This window comes from Bolinopsis microptera, chromosome 13 (genome assembly GCF_026151205.1).
Source record: "Bolinopsis microptera isolate Bmic1 chromosome 13, MBARI_Bmic_1.0, whole genome shotgun sequence".
In the NCBI taxonomy this organism is placed as follows: Eukaryota; Metazoa; Ctenophora; class Tentaculata; order Lobata; family Bolinopsidae; genus Bolinopsis; species Bolinopsis microptera.
In genome coordinates this window covers 2,905,447-2,922,894 of record NC_087084.1, presented here as the reverse complement: position 1 = coordinate 2,922,894, position 17,448 = coordinate 2,905,447, and the positions used below count along the sequence as shown (strand labels likewise).

The window sequence follows — 17,448 nt, the reverse complement described above, 5'->3', positions numbered from 1 at the left end:
ACCAGTGGGCGTTCGTGGTACGCGACCAGCTCAAAAGTTTAGTCACAGCCTCGGCCTCCCCCTCCCTCGGGCCTCGGCCTCCCCATCCCTCGGCCTCCCCCTCCCTCGGCCTCCCCCTCCCTCGGCCTCCCCATCTCTCGGCCTCCACCTCTCTCGGCCTCCCCCCTACTTTATTTCTTGTGAATTTTGTGTTAAATTTAGTTTATAGTAATATAGTAAAATGTTCGATATTAGGGTCACAAGGGATCCAAATCCACAACCACCCTCCCCCTTCCACAACCACCCTCCCCCTTCCTTAACCACCCTCCCCCTTCCTTAACCACCCTCCCCACAGGTGACTGACATGCCCTTCAAAATAGAGCAGTGCGACCAAATGTCGGAAGACCTCCTAAACGCTCTCGTAATCCCAGTCTTGAGTAAAACAGAGGTACTACAAAGATTTACCTACGACTTCACTACTGAAGAAACTGTTCTGAGTGATGGAGTGCGATAATTTTTGTGTGGGATGTTTGGTGAGTGGACTGATAATAAGTGATCATTAATTGGTCGAATGATAATTGATGTCAGTTCGAAGGAAATGATTTTGTAAATTTGACATTAAATCCATTCAATGAAAACTCGAGTTTATCAATTACGCAACTACATGTAGATAGAAGTAAATAAAACTGAATTGGTTGTTTCGATTTTTGATTAAATTGAGGTTTGTTATTTTAGAAAGTAATGGTAAAAGTAAGTAGACACCAAGGCACTGATTTATAAGGTTAACATTTGTATTCAATTGCTGTATCCTAGCCTGCCCCTCTGATTTTTATGTAGAGAAAATTTGAATTCCATAGATTTTACCCCTTTTACTACTTACAAGCAGTGGCGTAACGTTGCCTGTTGGCACCCCACGGCCCACACCCCCTCCCCGCTGAAAAAGCGCCCCCTGTTGGCGCCCCCTCCCCTTTTGGCGCCCTTCCCTAAAATCGAACAAATTATATGATTTTAGAGGATACGCCGGTAAAATCTCTAAAAAAGTGTGTTTCTAGAGCAAAACGCGCAGTTTTGCTAGTACTGTAGTTAAGTTTTTCCAAATTGCCCAACATTCAAACGACGATTTAGCGCCCCCTAAGATGACCCTTCGTTACTGCGTTACGCCACTGCTTACAAGCAATAGAAAGTGTCTAGTCCTTATCAGATAAAGTATAATAGATAGCAATTGTTGTTTGGTTATCTTCAATCATGAATTAATATGTATTATATTATTGTAATTTCGACATTTGTAGTATGTAGATTATATTAGCCGAATTTGTTCATTGCTAAAACTTGAATATATTTGCGTTGGCCCTCTGATATTTGATATTGTATTTATATTAGTAGGATTGTGATTTACTCTCAATGGTGATGGTTCTTTGGCATAGTTCTTAGTAAAAGTTGTAAGTAAGCTAATAACTTTTTATTGACATTTAATTTATCTAGTTGATGAAGAAGACAATTAACAAACAGGTACTTAACAATTGGATAAAACACACTGACAGTCAAAACAGGGTAAGTTTCCATGTTAAACATGTACTATTCGCATAAATCTGTTATTATTTAAATTGTTGCCCACTTACAGATTTCTGTGAAACAGGAAGTTCATTATGAATTGTCACGTTCATAATCGCGAGCGCTGGTTATTCTAGAAATTGATATTTGACTTTCGAGCGCGGAGCGCGACGCCGAATGAATATTTTATAGACATTAAAAAGTACATTTGGCGCGCACGACACTTACTGCGGGCACTGGGCAGCGCGTTGTTTATTTTAAGAAATTCAATTCCCAACTTACTTCAAGGCATTTGATACAAGTATTATATTGTATATGAGAATAACATGATTATTATTTCACATCCTGCTAGGTATGGGAGGAGAGTGAGATGTGGAAACAAAGGAAGCTAGACGCTGAAGCAGAGGGAAAGCACTCTGAAAAACGGTCAGATAAGAGACGGAAAGAAAATCCTCCGTCCCAGAAAAGTGGCGAACACGTACCGGGGTACTGGAACAAAAAACTTATGGAGCTTAAGGAGAAAGATACCTCCAGGTTGGCATAATTTGGTTTACACTTGATAGACCTTTTGTTAATCAAAATTCTTTTAGTTTCATTACTCTGTACACAGCTATTTGACAGTATCATTAATCCTGTATCTGGCTGGAAACGCGCAAAATGTTTTGAGTATAGAGGGTTTGTGATGTTATTTAGGTCTATTGGGGTCTATAGATCAAAAAATTTTGGGTGGACATTTTTTTTGTGTCTATGAAGTCTGTGGCCCTTTTGACGATCGTGGGAAAATTTCAAATTTTACATAAATAAATTCGTATTCACACAAGAAAAGCAAGTAGGGTATCAGACCCGATGTTTTTTGACCCAACAAATTGATTGATGATATCTATTTGACTCTTAAACCACACCCATAAACGATAGCCACGCCGTATCGCTTATCGACCACCAGATATTTTTTGATGCGTACAATCATTGGTAGCAAATCTTAACTTATAATTCAAAAAATTATGTTTGTCTGTATGTATGTACGACCGCCCACGTGCAAATTAGGTAAAAATAGCAAGTTACATAGTTATCATGGTAACGATGATTGTTACACGCACGGGCACGTGCAAAGATTTGCGAGCGCCATTTTGATCGGTTTTTGTGGTAATTACGATGTGTTCAGTGCGAACTACATCTTGATCAGCTGTTTCTTCGGTTGTGATGGATATTTTTTGATGCGATAAAAACTGACTACCAAAGAATACTATTACCTTCCCTTCAGTGACCACGGGCTTTCTAGTCTTACTTGTGGTTGTGAATATTATCTCTGTACGACCGCCCACGTGCAAATTAGGTAAACAAATAGAAGTTGAATAGTAACCATGGTAACGAGGGTTGAACGTGCACGTGGAAAGATTTGCGAGCGTATCTTCGGTTGTGACGGATATTTTTTGATGCAATAAAAACTGAATACCAAAGAATACTACTACCACTAGCTTCATTCTGTACGCAGTAAAATCAACGTTATCTAAAATCATTTGTAAAGTTATTGAAAGTGGAAAAATATAGAATTTGACAAACAACATGTTATTTTACCAGTTATTTGAAAAATGTAAAATTGAACATTCATTCTAATTCATTTTCCACATTTTTACAATGTAGATTGATAGTCAAGGCTAAATGTCAATTTTCAAACAATATGAGATACCTTGAAAAAACCTATAAAACAACGGCTGATCGAAATATATGAAATATATTGAGTCTGATGAGACTTATGTACGTTATTTACTTACTTTTGCTTTTGTTAGGTTTAGCGCGCTGCAACAGTGTCATCAACTTCCTTGACCGCCTTATAGCTCCGATTCATAGCATATGATCATTGATCATGTGACTCTCCTACAGCCGTGACTTGTTAGATTGGAATCATCGCGTTGAGATTTATCTACTCACCAAAGAAATTTGGTGTCCTTTTACCAAAAATGTAAATAGAAGATGCACGTGTTCGAAGATGAGCTGATTCCACGCCTAACATTTCTGTAATTTTTTACTGAAATTTTCACCATCTAGATTATCAAAATGAAACCATTATATTTACTGCTCGAAATCTCAAAATGTGTTACTCTGCAATACATAGATTTCAAGAAAGCTTTAATTTTCAAGAAAGAAATGTCGGAACTAAGTCCGATCTACACCAGATAACCCCCTCCACATATCCCTGTGCCGCATCAGTGTTCGCAGTGACTCTTTATAGTTTGTCCCAACTTCTTTCAGTAACATAGACAAGTAGCTTTGTCTTGGTCGGCCTTGCTGTGCTCTACCATGCATAGGTTCCCATAAGACTAAATCACTGGCAAGTAGCTCAGGATGTCTGATGCAGTGTCCCGCCATTTTTAGTCTCCTGCTTCGTAACTTGTTTGACAGCCTTGGTAGACTACCATACAAAGTTATATTGCTGACCTTGTCCTTCCATGAGATACCCAGCACCATACGCAACATCTTTGTGTATGTCCCGTCCAAACTTTTCTCTTGAGCCTTTGTCATTGTCCAGGTTTCTGATCCGTAGAGCAGTACTGACTGACAAGCCGCTATGAACAATCTAATCTTTAGGCTCTTTGAGAGTTTGGATTTCCAGATATCCTTTAGTCTATGTAGGGCACCCCATGCTTTTCCCTTTCTAACCCTTATCTCCCTATCTGTGCTCTCAATCCAGGAGCCTAAGTAGATGAAATCATCCACATTTTCTATGGCTTTCCCAGATTGACTTTGGAGGTCGCTAGATCGATCCAGCATATTCAATGTCATAACCTTGGTCTTGCCTTCGTTTATGTGAAGCGCCACGCTCGCTGCCGCCGATTCTACTCGGAGCAGGAACTCGTTAGCCTTGTCCATGTCCTCAGATATAAGTGCTATATCATCTGCAAAGTCCACATCGGTGATGATCTTGGGCCCCACTCTTCTGCTTTTTCTACGTTCGAGAGTGAGTCCAAGTCGCTCCGCATCATCACCTATGGCTTGCCTCATACAGTAGTCGATGACTATTGCAAAAAGGTAAGGTGCTAAGGTATCACCCTGTAACACACCTACTAGTATCTCGAACAATTCCGTTTCTCCGTCTGGAGTTAGGACTTTGGCCATTGTCTTCTCGTACATGAGCCATATAAGCTCTACGATTTTGACTGGAATGCCGTAATCTTCTAGAATCTTGAGCAATTTCCCGCGATGTACACTGTCGAAAGCCTTCTTAAAGTCTATAAATGTCAGAACAGTTTCCGACTCTTGCCACCCTCTATTATATCAGGGTTAGGAAGGGACATACAAATGTTGCGTATAGTTCGGGGTTTCTCGTGATAGCAATGTTACATTGAATGGTATAGATACGAAGCAGGACATTGAAAATGGCGGGACACTTCATCAAAAATTCTGAACTTATAGACAGTGATATAATCTCTACGTGGTAGAATAATACAAGGCAAACTGAGACTGAACTACTTGTCTATCAAGGTAAACTAACTCTGAAGATGAAGTGCTAGAACTAATGCGGAACAGGGATATAAAGGGAGGAATCTATGGTGTAATTCGGACTTGGTTTTAACCTAGTAGTAGAAGTAGTGATTATGTTGTAATTAACTTAACCTCATCTCTGACAAACTTTGCAACAGTCGTCGTAAAGAAAGTAGTCATAAAAATAAACATTGCTCCTGTGTAAAAGCAAAAAGATCAAAATACACCAACTTTTGTCTTTGCATGAATTGCGGGAATAAATGAAAATAGTTTATAAGATGTTTACTGACTGACAATTATATATAATGGTAGTTCCTGAAGTAAGTGTAGTTAGTTAGAATATGGGCGTGGCTATCGTATCTGGGTGAGATTTGAGAGTCGAATGGACATTACCAATCGATTTGTTGGGTTAAAAAACAATGGGTTGATACCCTACTTGCTTTTCTCCTCCCAAAATATTTTTGATCTATAGACCCCAATAGACCTAAATAACATCACAAATACTATACTCAAAACATTGTGCGGCTTTCCAGCCAGATACAGGATTATATAGATAGAATTTTATAACATTGAAAATTTTTGGCCAGGTACAATTTACATACAAAAGGAGGATGTATTGCTGTGTTCTTTAAATTTCAGGTCACGAGGGTTTTTAAAAGCTGAAATTTAGGGTCAATTTATGTTGAAAACTTCACTTGCAGGTGGGGGCACAGTGGTTACAAAGAACTTTATCCAGAGGAATTCTCCGAAAAACCAGTCAAAGGAGCCGCAAAACAGCAAGAAAAGAATAGCAAGAAGAGGCATCACGACTCTTCTGATTCTGAAGACGTTGACATCAAATCAAGGATGCGACCCGGTAACCAATTGTGCAAAGAATCTGCTCATGAGAAGCACAAAAAACACAAGAAATCTAAACACAAAGAAAGTACTCTGATCGTGCGGAATCATCGAGGGAAATCTCCTAGAATAAAGGAAAACTATGCTCACAAGAAATCTGTTAAAGATAAGTCTTCAAAATTAGATTTTGAATCTAAAAAACTGACAGAAAAATCCCCGAAAAATAGTCCTCAATGTAATCGGGACAGAATTCTCTCTTCTTGTTCTGACCACTCTGAATCTGAGACGAAAGTAGAAAAATCTACAAAACGGCTGCCATCATTCCCACCAATTGAGAAATCTTCACTGAAAAAGCTAATTGTAAAACCTCGAAGGGGCGATCAGACTGTTGATGACCGGAACCTTTCAAGCAGAGCTGCTGAAATAAGAAAAGAAATTGAAGAATTGGAGCATTCAGTTGGAAAGAAAAAATCTAAAAAGGTTCATGACACAACGACTCCTCAAGGTAAAACATTGGAGGTCAGTCCAGCTGAAGGGAAGATCAAAAAGCACAAAAAGAAGAGGTATCATGATGACGGAGAAGAAGAACCTCTAATCGAAGACAGTGCGCAGAAAAATATCAGGCACAAAAGTGTTGAAAAGCCAAAACACAAAGGTTTGGAATCTGCTTCATCGGTTAAAAAACATAGTAAGTCAGAAAAAGAGGATCATCTTGAAGATATCGAAACAAAAAAGAAAAAGTTCAACAGAGACAAAAAGCCTGAAAAGTCCAATGAAGAATCATTTGAGAAGCATCCCAATTCAAGAGGATCTGATGATAAATTGAAAAGGAAGAAGGCTTCGTCGAAGAATCTTTCAGTTTCAGAGGACATAAATGACGAAGCGGAAAAATTGAGAGAATTAGCTAAGAGAAGTATGCGAAAGAAATCCTCTAAACAGCCTGTCAGTGAACCAGAACGCCTAGAATCTTCCGAGGAAATATCCCCTGAGAAACTATCCAAAACAGCTAAAATTGTTGAAACCAAGAACGGTTACAAACGCCTGAAATTCAGAAAAGAGAAGAGTCCTAAGGTAGATAAGACTCCCAGTCCTAAGAAAAAGATATCATTGAGTCCTAAGCGACAGAAATTACCTCCACCCGAGCAACAGAGGTCAACGAGTTCGAAACGACAAAAGTCACCGACACCAGAAATACGAACAGTCTCAGATGTGAGCATCAGAAATCGTTCGAAACGACAAAAGTCACTAACACCAGAAATACGAACAGTCTCAGATGTGAGCATCAGAAATCGTTCTAAACGACAAAAGTCACTAACACCAGAAATACGAACAGTCTCAGATGTAAGCATCAGAAAAGCACTCGGAGATATCATAGATCCAATGGATGACTTTCCTGCAAGTATTTCTGATAACGACAGTGTGTCAGAGGGCGAGATACCGAGTACCAAAGAAAGGAAATCCCACAAGAAGAGCAAAAAAACGAAGAAAAAGAAAGAAAAGAAGAAGAGAAAAGATAAGAAAAGTTCCAAGTCTAGAGACGAAAGGAAGCCAGAGTTTTCCTTGGAAGTTAGCGATAATTTTGGTTTATGTGACTCTGTTTTAGCGTTCGACGAAATTGGAGATATAGAGTAGCGCATTCATTTTCCTATATATATGGCTTACGAAACTTTCAGGAAATCTAAGTTTGACCCATATCTATAATCTCTGAAATTTTGGTGCAATTTGGAGACGAATTACGTGAGTTATTAAGAGGTTGCGTGTGGGTAGTCACTTATGGGCCACCCTGTACATTATTCTGAATAAAATGTCTTCGACTTTCACATGTTTGGCTAATTTGAGTCAGTTACATATCATAGAAGTTTTTTTTACGTTTAATACCACTTAAATTGACGATTTATGCACTGGGTAGTGTTGCCAAATGATTTTTAATCGCCGATTATCATTAATCAAACACATTCTATTTTTTCTTGGGGATTTAAGGATGGACCCCTTGCAATCCAGAACAAATAGAATGCTGCTATATTGTTATCACAATAAGTGGTGTGCACGTGTACTATGTGCACGTTCGCCGGTATATTGTTATCACAACAACCCTACAAGAAAGTGGACGCTATTTTCTTTGTATCCTTGTTATACGCGCTAATTTATTACGTTCGTTAATTAATTTATAGTGTTTTCTTTCTTTTGTCGATGAGTGTTAATAATGAATGGTCTCAAAGCGATATTTTCTTGAATAAAAGATGAATGATGTGGATTGTGGAACATTATAAAAATTATGAAGATTTTTTGTAATTTCCCTGTTATTTGGAATCTGACAAATCTCTTGAACATGTATAGGATGACAGAACTGAATAGAAGATGGCTGAGTTTAGATAAAGATTAAGCAGACGTCTTATCAGAGGTATGGACGTATATAATATATATTATATATTATATATTGTGTATTATACATTTATTTTCTGTGTAATAATACCTTGAGTGTCGTTAAGCAGTTTGGCGTATAATCAGTGTTAGCTATTTGCTAGTACGGATCAGAGTGAATCACTTCTGTACAACAAGATTCTTTAGATTTTGTGGACAGGCTTCTCAAAGTTGGATTTTAGTCACCTACAATTGTGATATTATATGAAATTTGAATACCACAAGGCAACAAAATTATTATTCAGGTCCCGAGTGAAAGATGAACTCACCAAGAAAACTGGCTCTCAACCCTGCTGGTTTCATGAAAAACCTCTCCTCCTACTACCAACAAGTACAGCAGGACGACCACGATCTACTAGCGGACTTCAACTTGATATCCGCTGACGGAGAAACCGTCCAAACCCACAAAATCATCCTAGCATCCCAGTGTGGGTACTACAAAGGGTTATTCCGAGCAGATCCCACCCTGACAACCTCCTCTGTCCCTGTTAGATCCGTTGTTTTGAAGGCGTGTGTTGAGTCTCTGTACACTTCCCTGCTTCCTGACCCTCCAGGTAACGTGTAAAATCCGGATTGGAGTATTGTTTATGAGTCGCATGGTTGCAATATATTCTAGTATAAATTTGTATTGATCCCGTTTGATGCGACAAGGAAAAATGCTCTTATCAGGAAAGGAATTTCTCAACGTTTCACTGTTACAACATTGTAACCTCCAGGTAACCATGAGGAGGTAAAAGAGGTTCTCTTGGCTGCTAATTTCCTAGGAATTGAGGAGATAGTCTCCGCTTACTCCAATAAACTGGTCGCTGGCTTGACTGACACCAACTGTTTTGAGCTGCTGCAGTGGAGCTATGATAACTGTTTACAGAGGGTACAGGAGGGAGCGTCCTCTCATGTCTCACAGCAACTTGCTCAGTTAAGAGACTCGGTTGAGGGGGACCTCATGCAGCTCGACAACTCTCCCTTAATGTTGGGACTCAAGAGCTTGTCCCAGGAATGTCTGTTTCTTGTTTTGGTTAAATTTGGTTCTGGTATCCAAACTCGAGAGTCTAAGTTGCAGTGCATGATGCTAGCTAATATTATAAGGGTCCTTTATATGGTTATTAAACTTATCAAGAATTATACAGATCAGTATCATGTTACCCAGCTACCGGATGATATACAATCCTTCATTCGTGAAAAGGTTTTTGGTAGAACTTTGAGGGAAAAAGATCCAGTTAACAGCATTTTAATAGCCCTTCTTCAGCACGAAAAATTGTCTTCGAACGTACTCTTATTTCGAAAGATCGATCTGTTCCTTAAATCGTTTGTCCTAGAAGATATCCTGAGCGCCTCCGCTGAGGTAACAAGCAGCAGTTCCACCTTGGCAATCCTCCAATCATTCGAGAGTGAGCTGGGATCTTTTGAATTTCCTTACTCTCACTACATGTCGCTGATGCCCTTGTGTCTGATCAAAGAACCACAGTCATTTGTAGTGGTGGATACTCGCTGTTCCCCGGAGTATGGCACAAATCCGCGTCAGCATTATGATTATAAAAAAAGAGATGTACATCTGGGAATCATTAAGAAGATTTCTATTTATAACGGGCAATGGGATGGACGGAATGTGGTGAAAGGGTTAGAACTGTTTTTTCAAGATCGTCTGACATTGACTTCGTCTGGGAAAGATTCTTTCGATTTTCGGAAATCTGTGAAAATCGGTCTCAGCGATCTAGATCACGATAAATCGTCAATCGCTAAAACTTTTGAACTTGGTGAAAACGAGTACATCTCATACGTGAAGGGCCGGAAAGGTTGGATGTTGGACCAAATCACCTTTGTTACAAATCTGAACCGTAAATTGGGCCCTGTTGGCGGTGATGGCGGCGGCGCTTTCTGTACCCTATCCGACACCCACCGGAAACTGTTGAAGAAGAACAGGGACTCAGTGAGAGTGGTATTGCGTGGGATAGCAGCTGTGGACGGTACTCAACAAGGCAGTCAGCTTATCGGAAGGGTTCGGTTTATAAGCACTTTGATGTGTAAACCTGGGTGCGAGGAGATTTGGCGCGAGGCTCTTACCTAGACTAGCAATCTAGTACATCTTACCTAGACTAGCAATCTAGTGCACATCCTACCTAGACTAGCGATCTAGTGCACATCTTACCTAGACTAGCAATCTAGTACATCTTACCTAGACTAGCAATCTAGTGCATCTTACCTAGACTATCAATCTAGTGCATCTTACCTAGACTATCAATCTAGTGCATCTTACCTAAACTATCAATCTAATGCATCTTACCTAGACTATCAATCTAGTGCATCTTTTCTAGACTAGCAATCTAGTGCATCTTTTCTAGACTAGCAATCTAGTGCACATCTTACCTAGACTAGCAATCTAGTGCACATCTTACCTAGACTAGCAATCTAGTGCACATCTTACCTAGACTATCAATCTAGTGCATCTTACCTAGACTAGCAATCTAGTGCATCTTACCTAGACTATCAATCTAGTGCACATCTTACCTAGACTAGCAATCTAGTACATCTTACCTAGACTAGCAATCTAGTACATCTTACCTAGACTAGCAATCTAGTGCATCTTACCTAGACTATCAATCTAGTGCATCTTACCTAGACTATCAATCTAGTGCATCTTACCTAAACTATCAATCTAATGCATCTTACCTAGACTATCAATCTAGTGCATCTTTTCTAGACTAGCAATCTAGTGCATCTTTTCTAGACTAGCAATCTAGTGCACATCTTACCTAGACTAGCAATCTAGTGCACATCTTACCTAGACTAGCAATCTAGTGCACATCTTACCTAGACTAGCAATCTAGTGCATCTTACCTAGACTATCAATCTAGTGCACATCTTACCTAGACTAGCAATCTAGTACATCTTACCTAGACTAGCAATCTAGTGCATCTTACCTAGACTATCAATCTAGTACATCTTACCTAGACTAGCAATCTAGTGCATCTTACCTATACTATCAATCTAGTGCACATCTTTCCTAGACTAGCAATCTAGTGCACATCTTACCTAAACTATCAATCTAGTGCATCTTACCTAAACTAGCAATCTAGTGCATCTTACCTAGACTATCAATCTAGTGCATCTTACCTAGACTAGCAATCTAGTGCACATCTTTCCTAGACTATCAATCTAGTGCACATCTTACCTAGACTATCAATCTAGTGCACATCTTACCTAGACTATCAATCTAGTACATCTTACCTAGACTATCAATCTAGTGCATCTTACCTAGACTATCAATCTAGTACATCTTACCTAGACTAGCAATCTAGTGCATCTTACCTAGACTATCAATCTAGTGCATCTTACCTAGACTAGCAATCTAGTGCACATCTTACCTAGACTATCAATCTAGTGCATCTTACCTAGACTATCAATCTAGTACATCTTACCTAGACTAGCAATCTAGTGCATCTTACCTAGACTATCAATCTAGTGCATCTTACCTAGACTAGCAATCTAGTGCACATCTTACCTAGACTATCAATCTAGTGCACATCTTACCTAGACTAGCAATCTAGTGCATCTTACCTAGACTAGCAATCTAGTGCACATCTTACCTAGACTAGCAATCTAGTGCATCTTACCTAGACTATCAATCTAGTGCATCTTACCTAGACTATCAATCTAGTGCATCTTACCTAGACTAGCAATCTAGTGCACATCTTACCTAGACTATCAATCTAGTGCACATCTTTCCTAGACTAGCAATCTAGTGCATCTTACCTAGACTATCAATCTAGTGCACATCTTTCCTAGACTAGCAATCTAGTGCATCTTACCTAAACTAGCAATCTAGTACACATCTTTCCTAGACTAGCAATCTAGTGCATCTTACCTAGACTAGCAATCTAGTGCACATCTTACCTAGACTATCAATCTAGTGCACATCTTACCTAGACTAGCAATCTAGTGCATCTTACCTAGACTATCAATCTAGTACATCTTACCTAGACTATCAATCTAGTGCATCTTACCTAGACTAGCAATCTAGTGCACATCTTACCTAGACTATCAATCTAGTGCATCTTACCTAGACTAGCAAAGTAGCAAGTGCACATCTTTCCTAGACTAGCAATCTAGTGCATCTTTCCTAGACTAGCAATCTAGTGCACATCTTAACTAGACTAGCAATCTAGTGCACATCTTACCTAGACTAGCAATCTAGTGCATCTTTCCTAGACTATCAATCTAGTGCACATATTACCTAGACTAGCAATCAAGTGCATCTTACCTAGACTATTAATCTAGTGCATCTTACCTAGACTAGCAATCTAGTGCATCTTACCTAGACTATCAATCTAGTGCATCTTACCTAGACTAGCAAGTGCACATCTTTCCTAGACTAGCAATCTAGTGCATCTTACCTAGACTATCAATCTAGTGCACATCTTACCTAGACTAGCAATCTAGTGCACATCTTTCCTAGACTATCAATCTAGTGCACATCTTTCCTAGACTATCAATCTAGTGCATCTTACCTAGACTATCAATCTAGTGCACATCTTTCCTAGACTAGCAATCTAGTGCACATCTTACCTAGACTAGCAATCTAGTGCACATCTTACCTAGACTAGCAATCTAGTGCACATCTTACCTAGACTATCAATCTAGTGCACATCTTTCCTAGACTATCAATCTAGTGCACATCTTTCCTAGACTAGCAATCTAGTGCACATCTTACCTAGACTAGCAATCTAGTGCATCTTACCTAGACTAGCAATCTAGTGCACATCTTACCTAGACTAGCAATCTAGTGCACATCTTACCTAAACTAGCAATCTAGTACATCTTACCTAAACTATCAATCTAGTGCATATTTTACCTAGACTATCAATCTAGTGCATCTTACCTAGACTAGTAATCTAGTACATCTTACCTAGACTATCAATCTAGTGCACATCTTACCTAGACTAGCAATCTAGTGCACATCTTACCTAGACTAGCAATCTAGTGCACATCTTACCTAGACTATCAATCTAGTGCATCTTACCTAGACTAACATGTGCAATCCAGTGCATGTTTACTAGACTAACATGTGCAATCTAGTGCATGTTAACTAGACTAACATGTACAATCTAGTGCATGTTAACTAGACTAACATGTACAAGAAACTATTTGGTTAATACACTATTTTTTTATTTTTTATAATTGCAAGATTTTTTATAAATTATTGTTCTTTAGATGTTAATTTGCTTATCGCCAAAATTTAAATTGAAATCTTTAAGCATAATTAATAAATTCGGTCTAATACTTTTTTGTTAAGTTGTTATTTGATGTTTAAGTATATTTTTATTTCCATTTCAGTTTTTTCTGTATCTGAATCCCACTAATAGTATAATCGTGTGATGATAACATTATTATTTCAATAATTTACAACAAGTATCCCACAACTCCCCCTCCCCCGCCCCTTCGTGAACTTTTAAAATTTAAGTTGCATAAATTATCTTATCAGTCTCCTATCAACCTAACTGTCACAATTATCAGTAGGATAACTTGTTGTAGTTGGGCTCAGTAGAAGACATCACATAATGACGGTGAGGATACAAATTATCTTTATAAACCCTTTCGTGCAATCTACATAATATCATGATTTAGATTCACTATTTTACCAATATAGGAGAAAAACCTTTAGATACTTCCCATATAATATCTCGAAGAAAAGTTATTTTTCTGCTCATCTTGTGCTTTGAACTGAAAGGTTATCACTTTAAAACCGTTAATAATTTTTCAGTCTGTAATTTCTGGTATGACTATTACTGGCAACTTGACGACTGACAGCGAAGGAAACATCGTTCAGGTTTATTTGTTGATTGATCCGCCAGCGAATTGGCTGATCGTTTTGTAGGAATCTCACTTATTATTTCATCTACTACTTCTGAGTAGTTTCAGTTCCACCAATTTTTGATATCTCGCTGAATAAATTATTATTTTATTTGATCATTGCTTAATTTATAATTTTCAGACGGGTGGTAGTCTGCAGAACGACGAGAAGTTAGGTCAAACTCTACACAAAATGCTAACTTGCATCCCAGCTCTGACGAATACCCTCCCTGTTCCCTCGCAATTCAGCAAAATCACGCGTGAGTTATAACGCAAGATTACGTCACGTGATGCGATCATGCGTGAGTTATAACGCAAGATTACGTCACGTGATGCGATCATGCTACGTGGTTTGTTGAACTCGTGATAGCTTAAATCGTTAAGATTCTTGAAAAATCTAACCGACGGTAACACAGTAATAGCTGATGAACTTTGACGCGAATCTACAGCGGGATGCCCAGGGGAGGATGTTCATTCCTGCGACCCAAAGAGCTGACGGATCTTGGAGGCCTGTCAAATACGTGAAAGAGGTTGGTTATTTAGTTAATAACGGTAATACTCTCTCTTATCTCACATTTTTAAATTGTTTATTAAATTAATCACTTATTTAATTATTAAATTAAATACTTATTTAATTATTAAATTAAATACTTATGTAATTATTAAATTAAATACTCATTCACTCTTTGTTGTCACCAGGGGTACGTACCACAAGATGAAGTAGATTCCTACCGCAGTAAAGGTAAAATCTTCTCTGAGGGAGTAAAATCAGTGGGTGTGCCTGGTTATACCGGCCCAGCAAAGCAGGGCGGAGCAGAGGAGCGAGTAACTAATGTGAGTACAGCAGACTGTTTGAAAAGGAGTTTTGTTTTAAAACTTAAATTTAAAAGCTCAATCACTGAATTCGATTGGTTGACAGTTACATCGTTTTGAGGGCTTCAATTCCTAGATTGCTAATGACGAAATTTATACCAAAATTATTAAAAAAAATACTTCTTATGCTCATTTTACCATTTATTTCAGGCGGATCTCTCTTCCAAGTCGAAAATGTCTAAAAACCAGAAGAAGAGACAGAAAAAGAAGGAGAAGAAGAACACTGACGAATTTGAAATAGAAGAGGTAAAATTATTGGCATTATACAGTTTACACTGTAGTTAACGTAACTAGCGGTGCAATTAATAGTTGTCGAATTTATAATTGCGATCTGAGAAAATCCTAATGTTATCAAAGGGCTTAGTTCCAAGACAACCCCAGACCACAGTGTAAGGGGCCGTTCACATATTACGTAATCAGCTGAGGGAAGGGGGACCGGGGGGTAAAAATGTTCCAAAAAATGATTACGTAATATGTGAACGACCCCTAATGTATATTTGTAACTACCTTATCGGACCTTATTTGGACGGACATTACTTGAACGCTGGAGGCCCTAGCGTTCATCTTTATGTCCGTTCAAATAAAGGCCGTTCAATTAATGTTCAATTAAAGTCCGTTGAAATTTTTTCAAAAATTTTTCCATTTCGAACCTTTTGTCCAGAATATGACAACTTTGAGAACTTTATTGTGCCGTAAGTTAACGACGGAAAGGTTCTCCTTGGTCTGCCGGAGGCACAGAAAACTCTACTACTACTACTATAACTACTAGTATATGATGTTTTCAAGGGTCACTTGGCGGAAAAAAGTCAACGAAAATATGGCACTCAACAACATAGTTCATGAACTAGACAAACTTTTTCCAGCCTCTAGATATTACGGTAAATCGTGTTGCCAAGGACATTGTCCGACGTTGTTATAGTTCATATTACTCGGGGGCGGTAATGAAACAGTGCTAGGAAAGCTCCACGTGATGTTAAGGTTAACCTAAAGTTGTCTAAGATAAAACCACTTCACGCCGAATGGCTTGTAAAAGTTAACACTGAAATGCAGGACCGGGGTAGTTTGATAAAAAAAAAGGTTTCCATAAAGCTAGAAATCACTGATGCTTTAATTAAGCATGGACTATTTCATGCACGAAAACCCATTTGATGAAGATGATATGTGATATTAGACACTGATCATGTACACATATTTTAACATTTTTACTGCTTAATGACTGCTTTTCTTACTTACTGTATAAAAAATGGATTTAAAAATCATTTGCTGAAATTTAAAAAACGTCAAAAAATATTGAAAAAAATTCGGATTTTTGATGGTTTTGAATGCCTTCGAGCGTTCATATTAATGTCCGTTCATAATTGTGTCCGTTCATGTAATGTCCGTCCAAATAAGGTCCGATAAGGTATTAATCTTGCACTTTTACATTTGTACCAACTACCAATTGAAAACTTTTTATTATTAATTTAAAAAAACTGTTTGTTATTAATAACCTAATCCCCAGATAAGGTGTCTACTTACTACCATTATCTGTATATTAATAAAATATTCCCCACTCTAGATAACAGATAAGGTGTCAGATATAAAAGTAAGCTCGGAACCAGCTAATCAGCAGCCAGCTGATGTGGACAAGAAGAAGAAAAACCTCCTTAAGAAATTGCGTGCTATAGATGATCTGCAAGCAAAGGTTTTTAAGTAGCTCCATGTTATTTCGTTATGGAAACTTTACTTGCAACCCAATGAGTTTCCTCCAGTACCAGTTCACAATTTGGCTCTTACAATTTCGCTGAAATTTGTAAACCCTTGGTGCCTGATTTAGTGGAAACAGAACAGTTTTTACGTTTTTTGGGTATTTCCAGTTGCCCCTTTTAAAACTTTTAAAGTTTTAAAGTTGAGAAGATATAACTGCGTGCTCATCAGGTAGAGGATGGGTCAGTGGTACCCGACAAGGAGCAGTTAGAGAAACTGGGGAGAAGAGGCGAAATTGAGGCTCAACTTGCAGCACTCTCGTAACGCTTGGGTAAAGCAGCTATCCGGCTCACTGCTCTTATCTTCTGATCTCCACTGACGCGCGCAGAGTTGACGCGCGCAGAGAGTGGACTAGGTTCTGCGGATTTATCTGAGATTACAAAATAAGAAGAATATTAATAAGCGATCTTGAAACTCCAAATTTTTAGTTAAAACTATTTTTAATCTTTTTTAATCCATTTCTTCACTTATTTCATTGTTTAGTAAATACTCCTGGGTCCCTTTATGCTTTATGGAAAATTGTTGTCGAATACTTTAGATTCTATAAATTGCAATCTTGTCATAATATTGGTGGCTGTCGTATTCGTATCTCGTTAAAGCTTATAATATCACTTGAATTTTTTGTTGATATCGGTAACGATGCTGACAAAAGGTAAATGAAGCTTATTTTTGTGAGTATTTAGAAAATGTCCAAGGCAACTAGTATTGACATTG

The 17,448-nt window shown here is 38.3% G+C and overlaps 5 protein-coding genes across 6 annotated transcripts in view; all 5 read left to right on the top strand.

Moving 5' to 3' along the window:
- The window catches only part of LOC134825349 (uncharacterized), a 61,723-nt gene extending 60,439 nt beyond the window's left edge, over nucleotides 1–1,284 (top strand). Inside the window, exons 10-11 of one of the 2 annotated variants that reach the window (XR_010161537.1) lie at nucleotides 335–874; nucleotides 1,171–1,284. Coding sequence is in view for 1 of the 2 variants with exons in the window: in XM_063837532.1 (XP_063693602.1) it covers nucleotides 335–493 (159 nt within the window). In the remaining variant the exon portion in view is untranslated. Of the gene's footprint in view, nucleotides 1–334; nucleotides 1,015–1,170 lie in introns of those variants that run through there. The other variant, XM_063837532.1, reaches the window with a different exon arrangement.
- The window catches only part of LOC134825350 (nuclear transport factor 2-like), a 78,808-nt gene that overhangs the window by 41,624 nt on the left and 19,736 nt on the right, over nucleotides 1–17,448 (top strand). The window lies entirely within an intron of this gene.
- LOC134825346 (muscle M-line assembly protein unc-89-like) lies at nucleotides 5,141–7,496 on the top strand. The gene has a single exon (XM_063837530.1). It carries the CDS (start codon nucleotides 5,857–5,859, stop codon nucleotides 7,477–7,479), a length of 1,623 nt encoding a protein of 540 aa, XP_063693600.1. The 5' UTR covers nucleotides 5,141–5,856; the 3' UTR covers nucleotides 7,480–7,496.
- Nucleotides 8,163–10,357, top strand: LOC134825253 (uncharacterized). The gene is made up of 3 exons (XM_063837406.1): nucleotides 8,163–8,248; nucleotides 8,514–8,822; nucleotides 8,985–10,357. The coding sequence occupies exons 2-3, from the start codon at nucleotides 8,528–8,530 to the stop codon at nucleotides 10,331–10,333; spliced, it is 1,644 nt and encodes a 547-aa protein (XP_063693476.1). The 5' UTR covers nucleotides 8,163–8,248; nucleotides 8,514–8,527; the 3' UTR covers nucleotides 10,334–10,357.
- LOC134825449 (partner of Y14 and mago-like) lies at nucleotides 14,042–16,998 on the top strand. The gene is made up of 7 exons (XM_063837625.1): nucleotides 14,042–14,092; nucleotides 14,258–14,347; nucleotides 14,565–14,645; nucleotides 14,815–14,949; nucleotides 15,139–15,234; nucleotides 16,547–16,672; nucleotides 16,906–16,998. Exons 1-7 carry the CDS (start codon nucleotides 14,042–14,044, stop codon nucleotides 16,996–16,998), a joined length of 672 nt encoding a protein of 223 aa, XP_063693695.1.